Source organism: Fukomys damarensis, unplaced genomic scaffold (assembly GCF_012274545.1).
Source record: "Fukomys damarensis isolate Sample0158 unplaced genomic scaffold, DMR_v1.0_HiC HiC_scaffold_14, whole genome shotgun sequence".
In the NCBI taxonomy this organism is placed as follows: domain Eukaryota; kingdom Metazoa; phylum Chordata; class Mammalia; order Rodentia; family Bathyergidae; genus Fukomys; species Fukomys damarensis.
Window position 1 is genome coordinate 26,021,612 of NW_022900926.1, and position 19,923 is coordinate 26,041,534.

General features: G+C 37.3%; 2 protein-coding genes across 6 annotated transcripts in view; both read right to left on the minus strand.

Annotated features, from left to right (window-relative positions):
* Window positions 1-1,229, minus strand: part of LOC117286031 (stress-70 protein, mitochondrial-like) — a 75,397-nt gene extending 74,168 nt beyond the window's left edge. Inside the window, 2 exon segments of the mRNA XM_033763478.1 lie at window positions 248-325; window positions 1,188-1,229. Of these exon segments, the coding sequence (XP_033619369.1) occupies window positions 248-325; window positions 1,188-1,229 (120 nt within the window).
* Window positions 1-19,923, minus strand: part of Tulp4 (TUB like protein 4) — a 191,751-nt gene that overhangs the window by 163,805 nt on the left and 8,023 nt on the right. The gene's annotated exons all lie outside the window — the stretch shown is intronic.

Consider the following 19,923-nt stretch of genomic DNA (forward strand, 5'->3'; position numbering starts at 1 on the left):
TAAAAATAACTAGGTGTGGTGGCGCACACTTGTAATCCCAGCACTCAGGAAGCAGGAGGATCTCCACAAGTTCCACGCCAACCTGGGCTACATAGAGAGTTCAAGGCCAAAGTGAAATGCATAGCAAGACCCTATCTCAAAAAAAAATTTTTTTTAAAGTAAAATTATATTTTTAAAGTGCTGCAGGTCTCAGGCATGCTTTTAAAATAGAGCCATAAAATTCATTAACCCTTTAGTCTTAATTCACCTGCACCATCTTTTGGGACATCTGAGCTCCCTCAAAAGCTCTAAGCTGATAAACCAGGAGCAAGATGTGTACACATTCCTAAAAAACAATAATAGAAGTCAGTAAGTTTTATGTCCAGCAAGTGGTACAAACAGTAAATGATGAGTGGCTGCTAAAGCTGGGACCATCAGATCCAAAATGTCAGGATACTTTGTGAAAAAGGCAAGATTAAACAAGAGTCATCTATTCTCCTAGCTAGCACAGAGGAGGGAAAAAGGACATCCTGAAAGAACTCCAGGTAGAGAGGTGGGTCAGGTCAGGGAAAGGATAACAAAACACCATCACAGAACCCTCAGGGCTCTAAAGGCTTGTGGTACTTGTTCTGGGGAATGTGTCCAGGCAAGCCACCACCTCCTTCTAGAGGGGAAGTGCCCCCTCTTACTGCACACACATCAGGGTACTGGGTAAGAGGAGACTTACACTTCATATAAATGAAGCAATGAAGGTCTAATTTTGTATACAGTAATAAGCAGCCCCAGAAGTTCAATGTCAATAGTTCTTTTCTAGAGTTACTTATTTTGATGGCTAATTAATTACAAAATAATTCTGATAATTTCTTCTTCAAAACATGCATTTTCACTAGTCACCAAATTATCAAGTGACCACCATACATTCCACCAAATGAAATCACAGGTCTTGAATATGCTCCACTGTCTACACAATGAGTATCACTCACCCTTCAGGAATAGATCCACATAAACTAAACTCAGTTGCCCTGTGTAGTGGAGTAACCTGACTCCATGACCCTCATAGGGCTTAGTTCCATACCAGAACATGAGAATACCAACTCACTTGAGCTCCAATTCCCTCTCAAGACTCAGACCCCTATACTTGAACCCCCTCCCACCACCGCCCAAACACACACACACACACACACACACACACACACACACACACCTACCTTGAGTTCCACAATCCTCTTGGGATTCAGTCCTACACTCATTCATGTGTCTACATGAGAAGAGCAATCATCAGAAATTAACACCAGGGGAGTTTTGCAGACAAAGTAAGGCAATGATCCCCAAAACCAGGACAAATCTGTCATAATCAAGGCCTATATGGAAAGTTGTGTTGTTCAGGCAATGTTCTGTGATCATACACATACACTCCAGCCCCCAAGTACACTCCCCTCCCTACCTCTGACTCCTAAATCCACTTTGTGGAGGAAGACAGAATTTTGGCAGTAGTAATAACCAAAGGTTGTTCCTCTTGTAGAGCAAATATAGGCTGCCTGGGGGCACAAGAATGGAGCATTTTATGCAAGTCATACTTTGAATTGTAATGAATAACAACAATAGCTCAGGGAATCACCTCATCACCCATCCTTGTGAGGAGAACAATGAGTTGATGCTGAGCCTTAAACTCCTTGTGTTACTGGAGAGGAGATCAGTAGGAAGGACACTTGGGTTCTTTTCTGTCTTTCATAGTCACTGGGATGGTGACTTTCAGTTAATTGCTTTCTGACTTAATTGTCAATTTGAAAAGTGAGGTGTTCTGTATGAACTTTTCCAGCTTCCTTTCTAAATTCTTCTAGTTTATTTTATTTCTTACTGTTAGTATATTTGTTGGACCCCCAAAATGCCTGGCATTTTTGAGTCTTGTGTTTCTTTTTAATTAAATGTTTACATCACCAGGCAGTATACAGCACCCTCTAGTCTCAACTTCTCAGAGGCTGAGGTGATTCCCTGAGCTCACAAGTTTGAGATTAGCCTAGGCAATCTAGCGAGACTAACTCTCAAGTCCAAAAAAAACATGTATTTCCTTTTACATAATTTCTTTTTGAATACTCAATCTTAAAAGTATTGTTCAGAAGGTAGGTATGATAGTGCATACCTCTAATCCCAGCACCCTGCCAGGCTGAGGCAGGAGGATCCCAAGTTTGAGCCCAGTCTGGGTAGCTAAGCAATTTAGTGAGTTTCTGCCTCAAAGTAAAAACATTATAAAACATTGGAGATGTAGCTCAAGGCAAAGACCCTGAGTTCAGTCTCCAGTATTTAAAAAAAGATTTGGTCAGACAAGTTGTTTGGTATTGGGTATATTTGACTTAAGGCCATGAGAGCAGAGACTTGGCATTGGCATTTTAATACTGTATTTCTTCTTTGAATTGTTTAATTGTAGAAGGGAATCAGTTCTAGGATGTTAATGATATTGTGGGTAGTTCTTACTATTTCAGGTTTATTTCTGTACAGACAAGTAGCTTGACTTGTTTTTTGGCCCCAAATTATACCCTTCTATAACTATGGCCAGAGATCATGAGAGTTCATTATTGGGTGAAAGAATGGCTTGGTCCTCAGAAGTCCATCCTTACAACTTGAGAAACAACTCAAAATATGGTAATGAATTTATACTGAAATGTAGTATCAGCACCCTCTCTCCTACATTTGCCAGTTTTACTCATAGAATGGGTGTTCCTTCATATCTGAAGAACGCAGGATCTAATTATTGGAAAAAAAAATTACCTGCTAGGACATTTATTAGTGACATTTGGCTCTCTCTCTCTCTTTTTTTTTTTTTTTTTGTAGCAGGGATCAAACTTGGGTCCTTGCGCTTGCAAGGCACGTGGCGGCACCACTGAGCTAAATCCTTGGCCCTGGTTCTCTTTTTAAGTAGGTATCTAATTTTTTTAAAAATGTGGAATGAAGAGCCAACTAAACTTTCAAAGATGAGACCCAGAGCCAGATGTTTTCTCAGACTACATGCGTGTGGCCTCCTTGCCCACCTGATTAATTTGCTTTCAAAATATGCACAATAGGCCACACGCATGTAGTCTGAGTACTCTGGGAAGGCTGAGACTTGAGCTCAAGTTTGAGCCCAGCCTGTGGTAACTTAGCAACATGTCTTGTCTCAAAAATAAAAATAAAAAAGGACTAGGGATGTACCTTTGTACGAAGGCCCTGGGTTCAACCAGGGGGAGGAGAAGGACCTGGATTCACTGGAGGGGTGGGAGGAGAGCAAATGACTCACTACTGTATTATTTTCAATTTTTCAGTTGCAAAGGGGGAACCTGCTGTCTCTTAGCCTCTGGATAAAGGTAATGTCATTAACCGAGGAATGCCTTTCACACAAATCTCTGACAGCAGAAATGTACCTGAGGAAATGTTTGTTATTCCTGTACCCATTTCACCCAGAGATGTACTTGTGATCTATTTCCTTAATCTGGGAAAGGGAAAACTGGCTAAAAATGTTACAGTCTGTAACCTCTCATTCAAAATAACTTCAGTTTTACAATAAAATGAACAGATGTTTATGACACTGATGGATTGGATTCTGAGAAAAATACTGAAAAAAAAAAACAAAACAAACCTACCTTAAACAAAATGACAGACTTAACAGAGCTACAGAGGAGGCTAAGGCAAGAGGACTGAAGTTTGAGAACAAGCCTGGAAAACTTAACAAGACTTTGTCCTAAAATAAATAAAAAGAATAGGGGATGTAACAGTGCAAAGGTCTTGGGTTCAATAATTCTAGAGAGGGACAAAGAGAAGAAGACAGGGAGGGAGGGAAAGGAAAAGAGAAAAGGTAGATCACAAAAATGGATTAGTCTTAGGGACTAAATAAAAACAGAACAGGAAATCAAAAAGTCAAACAAAATTTATAGTCTCAATTTTGTCACTAACAAATTCTAGCTCTACCTGAATGGTAATCTCTCGTTGTCTATTTATAGAAAAAAATTTTAAAACAGATTGCCTGGTACATCTGAGTGGTTAATTAGCATTTGTCATACTAGAAGAAAGTCATGGATGAAAGATTCCTTAATGAGTACAAAGTATATGTTGAATTTTCTTACCAGTAATATTCTTTTTTTAAGTAATAGTCTTTTATGAGTCATCTCTTGAATTAAAGGAAAATACGGGTGAATTCCTCTATAACCTCCAAGTAGGAAAAGCCTTTCTAATTATGACTCAAAATTTATTAGCAATGAATATACTAATAAATATGACAAGATAAAAAATCCTAATTAAAACCAACCACACTGACATGCCACTTCTATCAGACTGGCAAACACTTTAAAGCTTGATAATACATTTTGATAAAGCCATGGGAGGAAAAGGTATTCTCATATGTTGCTGGTGAAAAGGCAAAATGGTTCATTAATTATGGAAGGGGTCTGGCAATAGCTAATAAAACTACCTATGTCTTCACATTTCAGTGCAGCAACTTCACTTTTAAGAATTTACCTTAAAGATACACCTCCAAAACATGCACACGTTATTCACTGCAGCATTATTTATAACTGCAAAATACAGGAAACATCCTAAACATTCCAATGTAAGAAACTGGTTGAATAAACTATGATACACATATATACACTACAGAGCAACACGCACTATTTTAAAAAAAAGAGGAGCTGGACAAATGCATGACTGTAATCCCAGCCCCTGGGAGGCTAAAGCAGGAGGGCTATCAAGTTCAAGACTCGCCTGGACAAGTTGGCAAAACCTTGTCTCAAAAAATAAAAAAAATGACTGGAGATCCACCTCAGGATTCAATCTACAGTCAGTCTGCCTGCCTGGCTGCCTGCCTGGCTGCCCCACAACCAACCCCCTGCACACGGAGGTTTACACGAACTGATGTGGAGTGATTTCCACATGTTAACTGAAAAAAAGCAAAATGAAGTATATAGAACATGCTCTCTTTTACTAAAAAAAAAGAGCACGTAAAATATATGATAATCATTCAAGAAAAAATTGAAATCTATAAATTCTTACTAATAGGCAAATGGTTGATTAGATAGATGGAAGGAACTAGAAGGGATTAACAGAGGAGAATGGGGGCTCTCATTCACATGCTATCAGCTACCAACATTCTATAAAGGGAGTGCTGGAAATGGAAAATAACCCATTCCTACCTTGCCCACCCACTATACCTCCTGCTGGGGATCAAGCCCAGGGCCCTAAACATGCTAGTCAAGTAGTCTACCACTAAGCTATAACCCAGCCTTAAAAGCCACCATTCTGTAACCATCACAGAAAAAAACAGTCCAAGGAAGAATCATTAGTATAGGAAAATATATTACATATCTATCTTTAAAATTAATTTCATCTATTTTTAAAATTTTTTTAAAGTGGTTCCTACTTAAAATTTAATATTATATAAGTGGTTAACAGGTATCTGTCTACCGCACAGTACTGATAAAAATACAACAATACCTTTTTAACTTTAAGAGGTGATGATCTCTTAAACAAGTTATTTCAGTACTAAGGTAAAACACCAATTCACATTAAAGATCCTGACTCCCCTAAGATGATTTCAATCTTGAAAATAAAATAAATAATTAGATTTTCCTAAGTATAATTAAGGGAAAGAAAAATTTAAGACTGAGGAGACGAGTTCTTTACTCATATTAAATAATTCCCTAAATAATCAAAAATGCCATCTACTGTGAATTTTCTGGAAAGGGAAAAAATACAATCTAAAATAGTGAAAACATCAAGTGAAAGGAAAGACTACAATTCTTACACTTTTGTTTTCTGTATGAATAGAAGCATTTTCCTTTAACTCATAGTATCTTATAAATAAAGCCATTAAGTTAGACATGATAGCACATACAACTGTAATCCCAGTACTATGGAGGCTGAGGCAAGAAGATGGCAAATTTGAGCCTAGCCTGGGCAATTCAGTGAAACGCAAAACAAAATATAAAATTTTGTCTCAAAACAAGAAATAAAATTTTAAAAGTGCCAGGGACATATCTCAGCACAAAGACCAATAATACTCAATACCACAAAAAAGAAAATAAATAAAATAACCAAATCCATTAAATATTTATTTCTGCTAATTAAGGAATTTACAAATTAGACCCTAAACAATGATGTAGGCAAGAAGATGGCAAATTTGAGCCTAGCCTGGGCAATTCAGTGAAACGCAAAACAAAATATAAAATTTTGTCTCAAAACAAGAAATAAAATTTTAAAAGTGCCAGGGACATATCTCAGCACAAAGACCAATAATACTCAATACCACAAAAAAGAAAATAAATAAAATAACCAAATCCATTAAATATTTATTTCTGCTAATTAAGGAATTTACAAATTAGACCCTACTAACAATGATGATGCTTCCCATTTTATATTATTAATTATTATTATTATTATTATTATTATTATTATTATTATTTTGGTACCAGGGATGGAACTCAGGTCCTTGTGCTTGCAAGGCAGGTGGCAGAACCACTGAGCTAAATCCCTGGCCCTCCAAAATTATTTTTTTTCTATTTTAAGACTCTGATTAATGAACTCTTTTTTAAATTCTAAAATTTAAGAAAGCACTGAAAGAATAGAGCTAAAACAGACAACACTGGTTTTTGTTTTTACACAGTTATAGAAATTATATGCAGGAAGGAAAAAGGGTAGAAGTGAACCTGAATATGAGAATTACTTCAGGATAAAGAAAGGTCTCCAGGACAATTTGCTTAGTTTAGTAGACCAAATCTAACTAGACCACGTGGAAAAAACAACACATATCAGTAAGAATTCCCTAAAACAGCAACAATGAGGAAGAAAAACCAAATGTAGGTTGCCAGAAGGTATAGTAAAAACAGCCAGCAGTATAATCTTGGGCAAAACACACAGGCCCATTTGTTTTGGAAGCTCAGAGTCAAGTGTGTGGGTGGACACAATTAGAAATACTAAACTGCTGCACAGTACAGATTTTCATATTCTCCCTTCCAGTGCATCCTTAACTCCATCGTATACTATATTCCAGGAAAATGGTTTTGACTTCTAGACAAAAATCCCCTAGTAAAATATAATGCCTACCACATGGGAGGATCCATTTCTGCATTTTAGGCCTAAAAGCCTCACTGCTGAAAGGCCCATGGATAGCTCTGTGTACACCTCAGATCACAGGTTAAATTCTTTTGACTTGGATGGAAGTAGGCAACTACACAAACAGCTGCCATCAAGAGTGCCTTGCATAAGAAGAACCAACTCACATGAGGTGCCCACTGTTTCAAAATCCCAGATCTATCGTTGATCTATCCTAGTGGTAATCCCAGCACTTGGGAGTCTAAGGCAGGAGGAATACCATGGGCTACACAGGATTTCAAGGCTAGCCTGAACCACACAGCAAGACCCTATAGAGAGACAGACAGACAGACAGACAGATGAGTAGATGGATGGAGAGACAGAGGCAGGAGCTTAGCTGCCCTCCCAGATGGGACACTTCCCATCCTACAGCTATAACCCCTCAACTGCCTCCCATCTCACATTCCTTTCCCATGGTTAGCAATCAAGAGGCCATACCTCAGCAGAAAGGCCAAGTCTACACCGTGGGAAGAAATGCACATGAGTGAAAAATCCAAGAACGACAGAGTCTAGTAATTATTAGATAGAACAAACACTTCTGATCCAGGAGCTATGATACTCACTACCTATGGATCACATCTTTACACCACCACAGCCACTTCAGAAGGCAGATGTTACCACTCTCTTACAAATAATGCAGCTACATCACACAGAGAAAAAGTAACTCATCACAAATCACACAAAAGTGTAGTTCAAACCCAAGCAGTCTGGTTCAAGAAATCATAAGGGTTCACCTATTATTCACACACACAAATTACACAGTTAAGGAAATATTTATTTTTCCAGGACATTAGTAACCATCTCCTTCACATGATGCAGCCTGAAGCAGCTTTCCCTAGGAGGCTATTACCAAAAAAATTACTGTCTATACCCGTCTCCCTGTCTCATTCTCTTCAGCAAAATTATACCCAGTAGATGTTTTCCCATATATATAAGTTACTTTCAGACATAATTTATTCCTACCAGAGAAAAAGTGTTAAATTGCTATAGGAAGAAAATGAAAAGTGCCATTATTCTGACAAATTCATTCTCTTTTGTTTTTACACACTGTTATAGAAATTATATGCAGGAATAAAAATTGCACTGTTTGTGTTTAGGGGAAATAAGCTTACTTTGAACACATTAAAAAATCTTAAAGAAAGACAAACTTAGAGGTCATTTAATCCAAAGTGTCAAAATGAAGATGATTCCAATGTTTTTCTTAGAAATTAGCTAAAAACAAGGTACAGCACCTAAGAAAAACCACAAATACTATCCCTAAGGGTGCCATGAGGTGAAAAACCATAGCCCTGAACCACATCTGAAGACATTAAGACTCACAAGAAAAGGAATGCCAAACAAAGTCCTATAGAGATGCTGAGGAGAAGAATCCATAAACTTAGGAACACAAGGCTCCAGGTACTGCGAGAGGAGCAGTTTGAGACCAAATGAATGAAGAGGGCCTGGGTAAAAAGTAAATCATGGAACAATTTAGCCTGTTGTACCCACCCACACCCACACTGCCAAATACCTCCTACAGAGCCATTAGGGATATGATCAGGTAATTCTCCTTCATCAACATAAGGCACTGAAAGTTTATTCTTTGGCCAAATTAAACAACAAAAAATAGTCTTAGTAACAACAGGCTAAATGAAGACAATGACAAGAACTAAAAACAGGACTGATGCTACAGGAAGCCAAATTGCATAATGGTTAAACTGGTATAGGATCTGAGGGTATTCCTTCCATTTCAGTTCTGTCAATCAGTTACAGAGGCCTTATTTTGGGCAAGCTGTTTCTCTCTTTACTTCCTCTCCCCTCTCTCCCTCTCTCCTTCTTTCTCTTCCCTCTCTCTGTCTCTCTTTTTCCCCTCCCTCATCACTCAGCTTTCAGAATGCTGGTCACAGGAGGCAATTTACAGGCCCACTAATTATATCACCCACACAGAGATGCCAAACAGCTTTATAGTGTTTTCAATTATGAATATTCAAGGACCATTAAGCATTTAAAGGCCTCCTATGAAAAATGGGGAAAGATTCAAATAAAATTATCCTTACATAGACACATATTTATCTCTAAAAACGAAACCTCAAAAAAAAAAAAAAAAAAGCAGATCTAATACATGGAGCAGAAAACTTGCTTAAAACAAAGTAAGAACTGGGGCAGAGGATGCAAATGAGCTGTTGGACAAGAAAAACATCATGGTTCTCCCCCACCCAAATTCACTAATAGCTTGAACACTGAAGTGAGAAACACTCTCAGAAAGTCAAACAAATTTCTAAAATTCAGTTATCCTAAGGTTCAAAATCTGATTAATAAGTTAGAGAAAACAAAGAAAATCCAGGATGCAGGTGGGAAATATTTGTCAAAAAAAATTTTTTTAATGTTTTGAAGTGAAGGATAATATCTTCAACTAATGAGCCAATTCCATTAAGTGAAAAAAAGATACTAAGGCCCATCAAGAAGCTTCAGAATACCTAGGAAAAGTGTAGATTTACAAATTAATTTTTTAAAAGTCAAACAAAACATACTTAGTAAAACCAAATTTACAAAGCCCTCACAGTACATGCCAAACACGAAATCCTTTATGTACAGTAACTCATTTACAACTTATGCAATGTGTTTGAAAAATAAGGCGGATGTTTCTAATTTTTTTTTACAGTAAAATTCACACTGTCAACAGAGTTCCCCTCAGAATATGCCCTTTGCTTCGAACACATATCCATGCCATCATTCTTACCACTTTGTGAAGCAGTTCTGAAAATCCTCTTCATGTCATTTCATTATCATGTTTGCCTCAATGGATTCAAAACATTTACTTTTCACAGCCATTTTGACTTTGAGAAAGATCCATCCACAAGCTGCACAGTGCCAAATGAACAAGGTGGATGAAGATACACCAGAAAATTTTTATGAGACTGCCTTTCTGCTGGATGGCATTTAGCAGCAGCATTCATTATATTTTTCATAATATCTTGTAAAGACAAGGAGGACTTCCAAACTGCTTCAGAAAATGGCAAGAATGACAGGATATGAAGCCAGGTGTGGTGGCACACATCTGCCATCCCAGCACTTTGGAGGATGAGGCAAGAGGATTGCCTTAAATTTGGGGCCAGCCTGAGATTTACAGTGAGTTCAAGGTCAGTTTGAACTACAAAGTGACACCCTGTCTCAAAACACAAAAAACAAAATAAAAGAAACAATGAGGTAAGTGTGTATGAAGGAAAGAGTATTATGAAGGGAATTAATACCAATGTGTTTACTGTAATAAACTTTTTTAAACACACACTATATTTTTTACTAGTCCTTATATAATCTACAACAAATCCTCTGAGTAAAGTATTATTTATATTATTATATTATTTATAATACGTTCTGAGGGAAGTATTATTTATAAACTCATTTCACAAATTAGAAAATTATAGTATAGAAAAAATAAATAATACTCTTAAAGTTATGCCAGTACTGAATGATAGGGCTAGGTTTCAACTGCCTCTGGCTCAGGACCCTGAACTGTTATGTTTCTCCATAACAACTCTAGAATTCTAAAGACAATGCAAACAATGCCTTCAAATTTTTGAAGGAACCAAGAAAACTATACACAGCCAAACTATCAATCAAACAAAGGCAGAGTTAATTAAGATATTTTTAGTGAAACAAAGTCTTAAAATTCATGAGCTTCAAATTCTTTCATAGAAAAATACTAACAATTATAACACCAAAAAAAATTTTTTTTCAACTAAGGCACAAGATTCAAAAACAAGTGATCTGGTAGAAGTAAAGGGCAAAGAGAATTACCAAACTGACCATGATAGAAAGAGGCTCAGGAAATCAGCTCAGCAGCAGGCCCACTGAGCAACCGATCCAGAAAGCAGTCAGAGGACAAAGGAATCCCAGACACAGGTCTCCAGCAAGAGAAGACTCAGAACATAACACTAATTGATCCAAATGTATAGAATTGTATTGAAATATATGAAAGTATTACAACAGAGACTAACAACTGAAATTAGATAATTTTTGTCACAAGGGCATAAAAGTTGAATAATAAAAGAAATACATACAAATATATCCCCTACTTGACTCCTCTAGGGACAACAATGTCATATTTTAAAGAATATAAAATTGATAATGAGATAATCAAGTATTATGATATAATATTGGGTAGATTAAGCGGTTGGCCAAAGTTGAGCTAAGTGACCAAGAGAAAATGACAGAAAAGCTAAAAAAAAAGAGAGAGAGAGAGAATTAGAGAAAAGCTAAAAAACCTCATCTGCCAAAATGAGAAGTCAATAAAGTCCTAATTCATCAAAAAGACTCTGATGAATAACCAAGACAAGAGGTAGGCAGAGAAGAGACATGAATTAGAAGATTGTTATTTTTCATTATTAGCGTTTATCCATGTGTACTTATTAGTGTAATAAAAATTAAAATTAGCTCATACTAACAATAGCCAGGAAGTAAAATGAAATTATGACCTATATATAAATCAACAGTCCTATTTCTGGCTCTCTGTTAGAAAAGATTGTTGTTCACTACTAGAATTAAAAAGAGTTAAGCCAGGGATTTAGCTCAGTGGTTTCACCACCTGCCTCTCAAGCACAATGTCCCAAGTTTGATCCCGGTACCAAAAGAAAAAAGTTGTTTAAACACTTTCAGGTTATAATAATCAGCTACACTTAAGCAGATAGTTTCATTCATACACTATCATGATGCTACTGTAACTTACACAAATATAACTAATGCTACCGAGTCTCACTTATCCACCTGGGTGGATAAATAAACTGAACAAAATTTTTATACTCATGTTTCATTTTTTTCAACATCTCTATTTTGAATATGATAATCTTCTTAATAGTCTTGGAATACAATCCAAACCAAAAGTGGTATATTCTTCATCTCACAAACATCTACTACTGCTGTTTTTTCATGAGGACTATTTATGTCTGGCCCCACCTACTGATCCAGCTTTGCCTTTCATTACTCTCCAACATTTCACCAAACTCTTCAGTGCCCAAAGCACTTGCCATGGCCTCATACATCTGCTTCTCTGCTTGTAATAGTGCCTCTTCCCCTTACCTTTTTTTGTTTCTGGCTTTGTTTTGTTTTGCTTTATGAGACAGATTCTCTCTATGTAGTCCAACTCACAGTGGACTCGAACGCACAGTCATCCTCCTGCCTCAGCCTCCCAAGTGCTGGGATTACAGGCATGACCACCAAGTCCAGCTCCCTTTTTGAACAGTGTTTTACAGAAGGAAAAACACAGAGATATGTATTAAAATTCCAGGAGTCTGCCATCATCTAATTTTGTGACTTTAGGCAACATCTGTAACATCTCTGAGCCCCAGATTCTTCAAGTGTGTAACAGGGTAATAAAATTGTTAAGAGTTGTTATAAGGACAAAAAAAAAAAAATCAAAAGTAATGGACATAAAGCACACAGAAGATTATGGGCATATATGAAAACTGTCACTAGCAGTAGAACATTATTTCCAAAGAATGGAATCTATTCTCTGTTGCCAAGGTCATCTCAGCTAGAACAGCACCTATTTCATTATTGTAAAGCCAAAGCTCAGCAGTTTCTAACCTAGATAGACCCTCAAATGTTTAGAGAACCAAAATGAGCTTCAATATCCAGGCCATTCTCCAACTCTCACAGGAAGCTTCTCCAATCATTCTGGTTCATGGCACATCATCCTCTGACCTACTATACTGCTCAGTAGTAAATCAGCCCAGCACATCTACCACCCATTTTTTAAGGTCTGAAGGCAAAAGAACATGGACTCATCAGGAAAGTGAAGTTAACCCTGGCTATGTTCAGGGAACTTAAAAACATTTTTTAAAATGTTTATTTATATGCTGCTCTGTTCTTTGACTATGAAGATCCTTTTACTTAGATTTTCCTACTCAAGAATTCTTTAATAGTGAAGCTGAAAAATTAAAGTGGCATATCCATTAAACTCTTTATTTAAATTCCTCTCCAGGATATAAAATTAGGTAAATTTCCATTATTCCTTTCATTCAACACAATTAAGTTTATCTGTAAAAAGTACAGGAAATTCTAAGTGATTATGGTTTTTCAACTCCTATCTTTAAACATTATAGTTTTAAAATCTGCTAAGCACACTTGCCAAAGCCACAATCACTACTACAGCCCCAAGCTTCTCATGTCCCTATTACTACATGGAGGTGACCACCCCCCATATCCACTCTGAACTGGACAAGTAAGGCAAGTGTCCACTAATGGGCCACACAAAAGGCATGGTAGCTATGGTCACCTAAAATGTTAAAATATACTCATATAAATGAAGGTGTTCTAAGAGAAGAGTCACATAAGGTGAGTTATTAATGCTGAATCACTAGCACTTTATTTTTAACTCAGATAAATCTGAATACATCCCAAATATACAAAGCACAGACAGACACACTTATACAGTGTCTGCATAAGTCAAATTAAGAAAGCACTCTAGTGGGCCAGGGATTTAGCACAGAGGCACCACGCCTGTCTCACAAGCCCAAGGTCCTGAGCTTGATCCCTGGTACTCCCCAAAAAAGCACTCTGGTTAAACTTTCTGTCATTGAAATTAATCAAAGCACAGAATACCCAAACGAATCAAATACCCATTAAAAATTACACACAACTCACAGGACAGTTGAAAGGTACAAAAAAAAAAACAAAACAAAACACTGCCTGTCCAATGAAAGTGATTCTGTTCCAGTGGAGGCAAAAATGTGTTCCAGTGAAGGTCCTTGTCCTTGTTAGCCAGGCTGTAAAGGCATCTTCCTGAGGATACCAGAACCAGATCTGACAAGGTAAGTACAGAGCATGCTAAGGTTGGGCCCTATCTCACAAAAAAGAAAAGAAGCCACAAAGTAGCTTACTCTTATGGCCTTACCAAGAAAAATACTGTCTGAATTCTGTATCTCAAGGCCTTGCTTCAACGTCTTCTTTACCATACAGTCTCTAGTCAGGCTCATCCTTAATTCCTTAACTCCAGGCTTTCTTTCTGAAATGCAAATGGAGGAAGATATTTCCAAGTATACACCTCACTTTCACTGCTAGAATGCAGAATCTATGAGGTGCAATCCAGGATTTCTTTTATTTCACAGTAGTAAGCACACATAGCACCTGGACTAAATATAAGTATGTGTTGAGTATATATTATGTTCTCAAATTTGAACTGAAACAGAAATCAAGAGACAATTTCTCTGACCCTAAGAGAACAGTTACTGAATTTCCAGGATGAGGTGCTATCATAAAGACTGGGAAGCAAGTAGAAGTTAAAAAGATAGGGTACTTTCATTTATAAACATGACACTTGCATTATTTTTAAAGCCCTTTCAAATGTATATTATCACATAGAATCTCACAACTCTGAAAGAAAGAATTGTTTTAATTTATTAAGTAAACAGATGGTTTCAATGAATTTGGAAAAGACCAAAGGAGCTAAGTGGTAGAGCACAAACTTCCTCGGATCAAGAAACACTAAGGGAAATGAGACTTCTCCCTTACATTCATCATTATACTGTCCTAAGTGGTAATCACGAATCTACTAAAAGTCACTTTCTAGAATTTATAAAAAAGATACAAATTTTTTGAGTTTTTGCTGACTTTAATCCAAAATAAGTCATTTCCTCACTAGAATTAGAATATTGCTAAATGTGCCGGGCATGGTGGCACATACCTGTAATCCCAGCACTTGGGAGGCTGAGGCAGGAGGATCGCTGTGAGTTCGAGACCAGCCTGGGCTACATAGTGAGCTCCAGGTCAATCTCAACTACATAGTGAGCCCCGTCTCAAAAAAAAAAAAATATTGTTACATGTTAAAATCCGTATGTTTTTAAATCAATATGGGTTTTCAAATCTCCCCTAAGGTAGCCAGGTGTAGTGGTGCATGCCAGTAATCCCAGCACTTTGGGAAGCTGAAGCAGGAGGATCTCAAGACCAGTGTGGCTACAGAGAGTTCAAGGCCAGCCTGAACTGCAAAGTGAAACCTTGTCTCAAAAAAAAAAAAAAAAACTTCTAAGTTTAAATAAGCAGTCACTTCAAGTTCCGTACAGAAGACAAGGAGCCTGAGCCCTCCACTGTAACTCTGCTCTCTTAACAAAGAGCATTAAAGAAGCCTATGCATCAGCTGCAAAGAAGCTCATTCTTTTGTAATCTGGAAATTCTCATTCTTTCTGGAGTTGTGATACAGGCCACATAGTGTTTAGAAAAAATATATAATTAAAATACCTTAGAAACACATTTATTTGAAAAACTAAATATACATTCTTAGGCAGAGCCCCGGGGCCCCCCATCACCACCACAGTTAAATAAGAATTTAAGTCAGAAGATCTGTGAGGAGGCTTGTACTAGGAGCAGTGGCGAAGACAGAGGAGACAAGTGGCATATTTCAGATAAAATTTGGAAGTCAGGTACAATGGGAAGTCTTGCTCATAACTGGACCTGGGGACCTGGGGACAAGGGAAATTTCTAAGTGGGAAGCTTGGCTGACTGGCTGGTCTTAGGACCATATATTGAACCAGGGAAGACAGAGGCAGCACCAGATGGTTGCAGGAACAGTTGAATAAGGGACAGTTCGGTTTGGGTGACATATGGTTTAGGGGGCCTACGGACAAGGTTCAACCTTGTACCTCATATATCAAGTTGGACAATGCAGTATGAAACCAGAGAGAGAAGAAATATGGAGATATGAATTTGGAAGTTACCATCATACAGGTATGTTTATACCAACTTGTATAATCTAAAAGCAGATAGACACTTTGTGCCCTCTAACATTCAAAGATGAGGGGCAAAAAGCAGAACTCCAAAGAGTATAAAGAAAGCAGAGGCCAGAAAGGTAAAATAAGAAAACCAGAAGAGACTTGTTTTCTGGAAAGAAAAAACATTTCAACTCCACTGGTGCCATAAAGACATCAAGTGCAGTAAAGAGACATGTAGGTTTAGCATGGTGTTATGGCTTGTATCTGTATCTACATGTCCCCTAAAGTCTCGAGTGCTTACAGGTGGGGCTTTTTGGAGGTGGCTAGATTTAGGGTATGTGATACCGGGAGAAGGGTGTGTGGTATTGCATTAATCCACTAATCGGTTTAGTATATTCTAGGTATAGATTATGAGAAAGCCCGCCCCAGGTGTGGGTGACACCATCCAATAGTCTTGTAGCTTGGATGGAACAAGAGGGAAAGCAGAAGGAAGGCTGCTGCCGCCTCCTACCTACCACACCATGAACTGTTTCTCCTATGTAATGCCCTTCTGCCTTGCCAGGTAACTTGGATACAGTCCAGCTGACAACAGAATGAAACTTCTACAAACCGTGATGTACAATAAACCTTTTTTCCTTTAACTTTGAGTGTTGGAGGGAGTGAAGGGAGGGCAAGGACGAGGGGAAAAAATGACACAAAGACCTGTCATGTAAAGGTATAGGATCCCAGTAATAAATGTAATTGTATTGTATACCTAGATTGTACCAATAAACTCAATAAAAAGAAAAAAAAACTTTGAGTGTTGGGTATTTTTGTCTCAGTGATGCAAAAATAACTAAGACACATAATAAGGTTCTTGGGAAGACTATTTTGGTAGAGTGGAGAAAAACCATACTGAAGTCAGATAAAGAGTTAAAGGACATTAAAAAAGACTAAATAATCTCAGCACTCTGGGAGGCTGAAGCAGAACCACAAGTTCAAGCCCAGCCTGGGCAACTCAGTGACTTAACAAGACCCTATCTCAAAATTTAAGAAGAAGTGGGGATAAAATTTAGTGTGAAAAGGCCCTGGGCCAAAAACAAAAAACAAAACAAAACAAAAAACTCAAGTAGCATTCTAAAAAATGGGAGGTAAGCTAACAGATAAATTTTCCAATGAGTTTTTACTAAACCATCAACCAGTTAACTGCAATAAAGCATTCTAAGTGCAACCATAGAGGTCTGTTGGTTGTATGCAAGACATGGGGCATCAGAAAAAGTATCTTAGAGAACATATACCCAAAGCCAAGAAGCCAGGTGAAACTACTATTGCAGTCCCTATAATGAAACTAATTCTACACCATATTTGCATAAATGCCTGTCTACTCTTAAGAAAATACTGTTACAAAGGTCTGTACTAACCTTGACTGATTTACATGACAATAACACCTATAAGAAACTGTTTTCTAAAACAAAAATATTCCCAAGTAATTATTTTTTGAAATAACTTTCCTTCTGGACCATAATACTCATTTTGAAAAGCATAAATACCCAATTAAGAAGACACTTCTAAAAGAAAAAAAAATCTTTATATGACACTAGATCACAGCCATGCCTCAGAATAGAGGAACCATTAATCTTAAGAAAGCATCACTTCTCAACCAGTTACAAAGAACTGGGAGTTCCCCAGGTAAGCATACATCCATCCTTCTTCCAGAACATCATTATCAAAAGTTTCAGCTCTCCTGCAGGCTGCATACGCCATCTTCAGCGCCAGAGGGTCTTCTCCGCCGCGCCCTCCCCTGCTGGCTCCGCTGCTGCCATCTTCAGCTCTAAAAGGTAGCCGCTCGGCCACGCCTGAACCACCCCCAACCTTCCTCCTCATGCTTTTAGACCTCCTAATTGTACCAGTCTTTGGACCTACTCTGTAGAGGCAGAGGTGGTCATAAAGAGTATTTTCTGGCACTTTCAACTTTGAACATCTTTAAAGAAGTGGTGGGGGAAACTTAACAGTAGAACTGAGTGGAGTTCAACTCTTTAGGAGGTCGGGGAACTCAGTCTGGGCCTTGCAGTCCGAGCTCACTCTGCTTTGTGGGGTTCTGCCACCAGTTAGCTGAGATCAGGGGACTCAGCTCTGCAAATGGCGGCACATGTTGTATATTATGACAGCAGTGATATAGTCTGAAAGAGGCCCTTCAAACTCATTTTTGTTTCTTTTTTTCATCCTACTCTGCAAATTTTTGTTTTGTTTTGTTTTCTTTCTCTAACTCAGTCTCTTACTCCACTATAGTATCCCTCGTCTCTCTTTTTGTTTCTGCTCTTGTCCTAATTGAGATTTCTTCTTCTTTTATTATTTTTTTCTCTTTTCTTTGTTCTTTTCTTATGTTACTCTACCTCACTCAAGGGTTATTATATTTCTATTTTGTTTGTTCTTTTTGAATTTAACAATTTCCTGATGATTGTCTGATCATTTTACATCTTTTGGCTTCATATGAAACCTTCTCTAATTCTTATACTTATCTACGCCTCCTGTCTTAACTTTGTTTTAAGCCCCCATTGTAAATGGTAAATATCCTTATTGAAAAGTTTATTTACTGTAAGCATATTTTGGATTGCTTCTTGATTTTAATTAAATTCACAAGGTGTGAAGGTGATAGCTTGATGACTACCATAAGTGGTCAATTTGCAAACTGTGCTTCATTATATTGTGGTGCTGATTGTATCAATTAGGATAAAGGATTGTGATTGATTCAATGCACTGTTTTCTTCAGTATTATGAAAATGAGAATGTGTATGAGTCATCAGAGACCCATGGGCTGCAGCCCAACTATATCAGAAAGCTTTAAGTAATAATCTAAAGGTTAAACTAAGGATAACCCAACAACAATAGTAATAATGAGAAAACGCTTAAGCAAGATACAGGGACAGACTTCCAGTTCACCAATGGCAAAGAGTGGGGCAAATGAGGGTGAAAAGTCTGAGAGTGAACCATCAGGACACCCTGAACTCAAAGCACAGGAAGTAACAAAACTGATCAATCAGGCTCTAGAGAAATATAAAACAGAAGTAATTTCCCAGATAATCACAGAGATGACAAGCAAATTGAAAGTTATAATTCGTGACTCTAGAACAGAAACTGAGAGGAAAATAGATGAGCTCAGGACCATGACAGTAGCCATGAATGCCCAGCATAAGAAAGAATTTGAAACAATAAATGCCCAATACAAGAAAGAAATGGAATCCATAGGACAGATTCAAACAGATATCCAGGAGATTAAAAACTCCACTGAGAGTGTGCACAAAAGAATAAAAGAGTCCGAAGATAGAATCTCAGATATAGAAGATAAAATTGCAGTCAGTGACTGTGAAAAGAGAGGTCTCTTAAAAACAGTAGGGGATCATGAGAAATTGATACAACAACTCTTAGATGATACTAAGAAGAATAACATAAGATAGATAGGAATTCAAGAAGTACTAGGAGAAAATGTAAATGACTTAAAAAAGCTGTTCACAGAATTAAGTATAGAAAACTTCCCAGAGGGGAAGAATTTAACATACAGATAAGTGAGGCATATAAGACTCCAAATAGCCGTGATCAAAAAAAAATCTACACCTAGACATATAATAATCAAGATCCAGAAACCCAACAGAAGAACAAAATACTACAAGCAGTAAGAGAAAAGAAACAAATTACATGCAAAGGAAAGCCTATCAGACTCACAGCAGACTTTTCAACACAAACCCTTAGGTTAAGGAGAGCCTGGAATGAGATTATTTCAAGTACTAAAAGAAAACAACCTCCAACCTAGACTGATGTATCCTGCAAAACTTTCTTTTAAAATGGATGGGGAAATAAGATATTTTCATGATAAAGAACACCTGAGAAACTTTATGAATACCAAACCAGCACCACAACGAATTCTAAACAATATCCTTCATGTAAAGGTACATGATCCCAACAATGAATGTAACTGTACTGGATCCCTAAATGTACCAATAAACTCAAAAAAAAAAAAAAAAAAAAAAAAAAAACCATGATAATAATAAGTTAGTACATATCAGTTATAACCACCAATATTAACGGCCTCAACTCACCAATCAAGAGAAGTAGACCAGAAGAATAGATTAAGAAGCAAGATCCAATAATATGTTGTATACAAGACACGTCTAAT